Below are 5,137 nucleotides of genomic sequence, written 5' to 3'. Positions count from 1 at the left end.
ACTGAGTTCATGTTTCTTGAAAGTATTCGGCAAACCAACTACGAAATCCATCGTAATCCTTTCCCACTTCCACTCTGGGATAATCAAGTTTTGCATTACTCCGTCGGGTTTTCGATGTTCATATTTGACATGCTAACAATTTAAGCAACTTGTCACATGTTTCAAAATATCAGCCTTCATACCTTTCCACCAATATAATTCACGCAAGTCTTAGTACATCTTCGTAGCACCTGGGTGGATGGAGTATCGCGAGCTATGAGCCTCTTCAAGAATTAGTTGCTTCACATTACCCACCATATGAATACACAGTCTACCATGACAACGTAACACGCCTTCACCATCAATAGAGAATGACTTAACGCCCCCATTTTGCACTCGATCTCGCAGTCTAGCAAGACAGGGATCTTCATATTGGCAAGCCTTGACCTGCCCTACTAAGGACGATTGTGCCACCATAACTGCAAGTATACCTGCCCTGTATTGTATGATCAATCCGAACTCCGCGGTTGGCTAATGCCTGAATATCCTTAGCCATAGGTCATTCTTCAGCAGTAAATCGGGCCAAGCTGCCCATAGACTTTCTACTCAAGGCGTCTGCCACCACATTCGCCTTACCAGATGATACAAAATAGTAAGATCATAATCTTTAAGTAACTCTAACCCACCGTCGCTGTCTCAAATTCAGATCTCTTTGCTTGAATATGTATTGCAAACTCTTGTGATCAGTATAGATTTCACACGGCTCACCATAAAGATAGTGACGCCAGATCTTGAGTGCAAATAACAACTGCGGCCAATTCTAAGTCATAAGGTGGATAATTCTTCTCATGTTTCTTTAGCTGTCGAGACGCATAAGCTACCACTTTACCATTCTGCATCAAGACACAACCCAACCCGACTCGAGATGCATCACAATAAATGGTGAAACCACCCTCATCAGTAGGTAAGGTCAAAATCGGAGCCGTAGTTAATATAGTCTTTAATTTATGAAAACTTTCGGAACATTCATTTGACCACTGGAATACCACACCTTTCTGAGTTAAACGTGTCAATGGAGCAGCTATCTTCGAGAAACCCTCCACAAACCTTCTGTAATATCTAGCTAGTCCCATGAAGCTGCGTATCTCTGTAGGAGTAGTTGGTTGAGGCCAATCTCGAACTGCTTCAATTTTCTTTAGATCAACTTGAATCCCATCTCGGGACACCACGTGTCCTAAAAAGGAAACTGTGCTCAACCAGAACTCACATTTTGAGAACTTGGCATAAAGCTTTCGTTGCTTAAGTGTCTGTAGCACAATTCTCAAGTGTTGTCCATGCTCAGCCTCACTCCGAGAGTAGACCAAAATATCATTAATGAACACAATCACAAAATGGTCAAAATATAGCTTGAATACCCTGTTCATGAGGTCCATAAACGCTGCGGGGGCATTAGTCAGCCCGAATGACATCACCAAAAATTCGAAGTGCCCATATCTTGTCTGAAAAGCTGTCTTGGAGATGTCCTCAGTCTTCATTCTCAGTTGATGATAACCTGATCTCAAGTCGATTTTTGAAAACTGAGTAGCACCCTGCAGTTGATTAAACAGATCATCAATACGAGGCAATGGATACTTATTCTTGATAGTTGCCTTGTTCAGTTGCCTGTAGTCAATGCACATTCTCATTGTGCCATCTTTCTTGTTCACAAATAACACAGGTGCACCCCAAGGCAATACACTAGGCCTAATGAACCCCTTATCAAGTAGCTCTTGGAGTTGAGCCTTCAGTTCTCTCAACTCAGCTGGAGCCATACGATATGGAGGAATAGAGATAGGTTGAGTCCCTGGAACTAAATCAATGCTGAACTCGATTTCTCTCATCGGGGGTAGGCCGGGTAAATCTTCAGGAAAAACATCCGCAAATTCGCGAACAACAGGAACACTATCAATAGTAACATTCTCCGCTCGAATATCATGAACGGTGGCAATAAAACCCAAATACCCATGATTAATCATTCGGCGTGCCTTTACATAAGATATTATTTTTCCTTGAGTCACAAGAGTCATGCCTTTCCACACTAAAGTTTCTCCAGGAAAATTAAAATGTATAAGCTTATCATAGCAATCAATCGATGCATAACATGATGCCAACCAATCCATGCCCATAATCACATCAAAAGCGGAGATCGGTAACACACATAGATCAACTACGGTGTCCCTGCCCTGAACAGATATCACACAATCTCTATAAAATCTATCCACTAATATACTCCCCCCCCCCCTCCCCACTGGGGTTTCTATCACATACGGCACATTAATAGACTTAACTCCCCGTTCTAAGAATATAGCAAAAGAAGGAGATACATACGAATATGTAGAACCAGGATCAATAAGAGCATATGCACCATGAGAACAAATAGTAATAATACCTGTGACTACTGCATTAGATGCCTCGACATCCTGTCTGCTCATAGCAAAGAAACTCGGCGGTCCACCCCCTCCCTGAGCAACCTGTGCACCTGTCGACCCTGTCCACGAGCACCCTATGGAGCGGTCCTAGCTGGCTGAATCTGACCCTGTGTAGCTGTAGTAGTTCCCAGCGGCTGTGTAGTAGCTTGACTAGCACCAGAATTTCCTTTAGGATAGTATTTAGCAATATGCCCCTTTTCACCACAAGTAAAACAAGCCCCATCTGCCCCAAAGCAACGACCACTGTGATTTCTACCACAGTTAGAACACCTCGGATGATAGCCTGACTGATATGAGCTATTACCCTTCCTCTATGTCTGCTGCAGGCCCTGTCTAGCGGAATAACCACTAGAAGATTGCACCACTGATTCTGACTGAGTAGATCTGGACTACCCACGATAAAAACCACTCTTTCCCCCAGATGGAGCACCACTAAACCCACCTGTGTTACGTGGCTTTTTTGCTTTCACGCTCAACTTTGTCCATCTCTAGATAGGATTCGTAACGGAGAGCAGTGTCAACTACATCTGAATAGGTACCATATCGCACATCTCGTACCACAGGACCACGATAGCGATGCTCAAGTCCATCCACAAATCGTCTCACCTTCTCTCTCGGATCCTCTACCAAATAAAGTACATACCTGGATAAATCTGTAAACTTGGCCTCATATTCTGTAACGGTCATAGTTCCCTGCCGCAGATTATTGAACTGACGTCTCATGTCATCTTGCTTGCTTAATGGAATAAACCTGTCCTTAAACAGTGCTAAGAATTCTGACCAAGTAATAGGTGGTAACCCTGCTTGTGTACCTCTCTGAATCGCAATCCACCAAGACTCTGCAGACCCTGAGAATAAGAAAGTGGAAAAATCCACACCACGAGTCTCCTTCAGCCCCAACGTAGTCAATATCTTTTCACAACGATCAATGAACTTCTGAGGTTCAATAGAAGTTAGTGAAGCATCAAACTCTGGTGGCTTAAGATCCATAAAATTCTTAAACTCCTAAGATTGCCCTGCAGACTGGACAACCTGTTGAGAGGCCAACTGAGGTATCTGATTAGCTGCAACATTCAACTGAACTTGAGCTTGTGCTTGTGAAGTAGCCTGAGGACCTGAAATTCCACCATGATTAGGCGCCAATGCCTCCAACACATTCAATAATCTGGTCACCACATCTGCGGGCATAGCAATAGTAGGTGCAGCAGCTGGTGCCGGTAGAGTGTTTTGAACCACCTGTTCCTGCACTTGCTCTGACGCAACTCGGGGCTGACCCCCATTCACAACTTCAGGCTGAGGAGTGGCCTGAGTCCTAGTCTGAGCTCTAGTCTGATAAGCACTAGCTTGTCTACCACTGCGGGCAGCACTCTGTCCAGCACCACATTTAGCAGATGAAGATGCACGTTTCTTAGCCATCTGCGAAATAAATATTATAAGGTTAAACTTGATTCAACTCACGCACGAACAAGGAATGAAAGAAGGGAAAACTTCCTAGATGTCCAGTAGCCTCAAGGTCATAAGTATGGGCGCCTACATACCCATGAACAAGATTCTACTAAACACTACTCCATGACCCGGGACTTAAAGCCTAGGCTCTGATACCAACTTTGTCTCGTCCCAAAATACCCGCTAGACGTGATTGGCACCCAGCAAACACCACCCGCCAGGCGAACCATATATCATATTCTTAATCATTTACAAAAGCACTAAAAGAAAATAAGTGCAGGTCCAACAACATTATTAATGATAAAAATGCGAAATAGTCGCCAACCAAATCCATAATCGATTTATGAAAACCAACCAACGCTAAGATAAAAAGAATCTCTAGCCCACATACCACGCTAAGACCATGGAGCATCTAACAGAGTTACATGAGTTTGAGTGTCAGGCATGTAAACCCAAAATAAAAGAAATAACCAGAAATAAACTAGATAAAGCTGAAATGCCTGCCTCCACGAACAATGCGGTGGCTCACCTCAGCAACAGAATCCACTCACGAAGTCTTCAATTACCAGCCTCGTTCTCAACGACAGTATCTGCATAGACATGCAGGTAAGGAGTGAGTTATACATAAATATAACCCAGTAAGATCCTCGACCCGCCACTTCAAATACCCCTGGAACAAGTGTTAGAAAATACAAACACACAACAAGCACAAAAATAGTATGCACCTGAATATATCATTATATAATAGCAACCAAGGTCCAAACCACTGTTTATCAAATATATTATATATCTCAACACAATTTACACTATGAACCGTCATAAGTGGTAGTTAAAGAATTAGTCAACACTATGAATCCAGGACAACATACACAATGCCCCAATATCATCAAGAAGCATACACAATGATAAAGGAAGCATACACAATGCCCCAATATAATCAAGAAGCATATACAATGCTAAGGGAAGCATACACAATGCCCCAATATCATGACTCACAGCTATATCACATCACAAAATAATTTATAAAGAGAGTTTTGGATTATTTGAAAATATAGTGTATACGGTTGGCCTTAAGGACCACCGATTCTGCCAAGCACATGCTCGCCCCAACACATGGACCAGGCAGACAAAACATATTTTTAAAACGGGTTTTGAAAAGCAAGTACCCAAAGCTTAAAGTCTCACTTACCTCAAATTCACAATTCAAGCACACTTCCCAATAAATAAAAACTGCTTTCTCGAGT

General features: G+C 42.7%; 1 protein-coding gene across 1 annotated transcript; it reads right to left on the bottom strand.

Annotated features, from left to right (window-relative positions):
- Positions 1–1,503: 1,503 nt before the first annotated feature.
- On the bottom strand, positions 1,504–3,437 carry LOC132637606 (uncharacterized). The gene is made up of 3 exons (XM_060354672.1): positions 2,899–3,437; positions 2,554–2,699; positions 1,504–1,568 (listed from the first exon to the last, which is right to left on the bottom strand). The coding sequence occupies exons 1-3, from the start codon at positions 3,435–3,437 to the stop codon at positions 1,504–1,506; spliced, it is 750 nt and encodes a 249-aa protein (XP_060210655.1).
- Between the last annotated feature and the right edge of the window lie 1,700 nt (positions 3,438–5,137).

This window comes from Lycium barbarum, chromosome 4 (assembly GCF_019175385.1).
Source record: "Lycium barbarum isolate Lr01 chromosome 4, ASM1917538v2, whole genome shotgun sequence".
NCBI lineage: Eukaryota > Viridiplantae > Streptophyta > Magnoliopsida > Solanales > Solanaceae > Lycium > Lycium barbarum.
The sequence above is the reverse complement of the archived record's forward strand: the minus strand, read 5'-3'. Positions and strand labels throughout refer to the sequence as shown.

Coding starts and splice junctions, on each gene's coding strand:
- LOC132637606 (XM_060354672.1), bottom strand. CDS start 3,437: ATGGATCTTAAGCCACCAGAGTTTGATGCTTCACTAACTTCTATTGAA. Junction 2,700..2,898: donor CGTGAAAGCAAAAAAGCCAC/GTAACACAGGTG, acceptor TAACTGTGGTAG/AAATCACAGTGGTCGTTGCT. Junction 1,569..2,553: donor AACTACTACAGCTACACAGG/GTCAGATTCAGC, acceptor AATCAACTGCAG/GGTGCTACTCAGTTTTCAAA.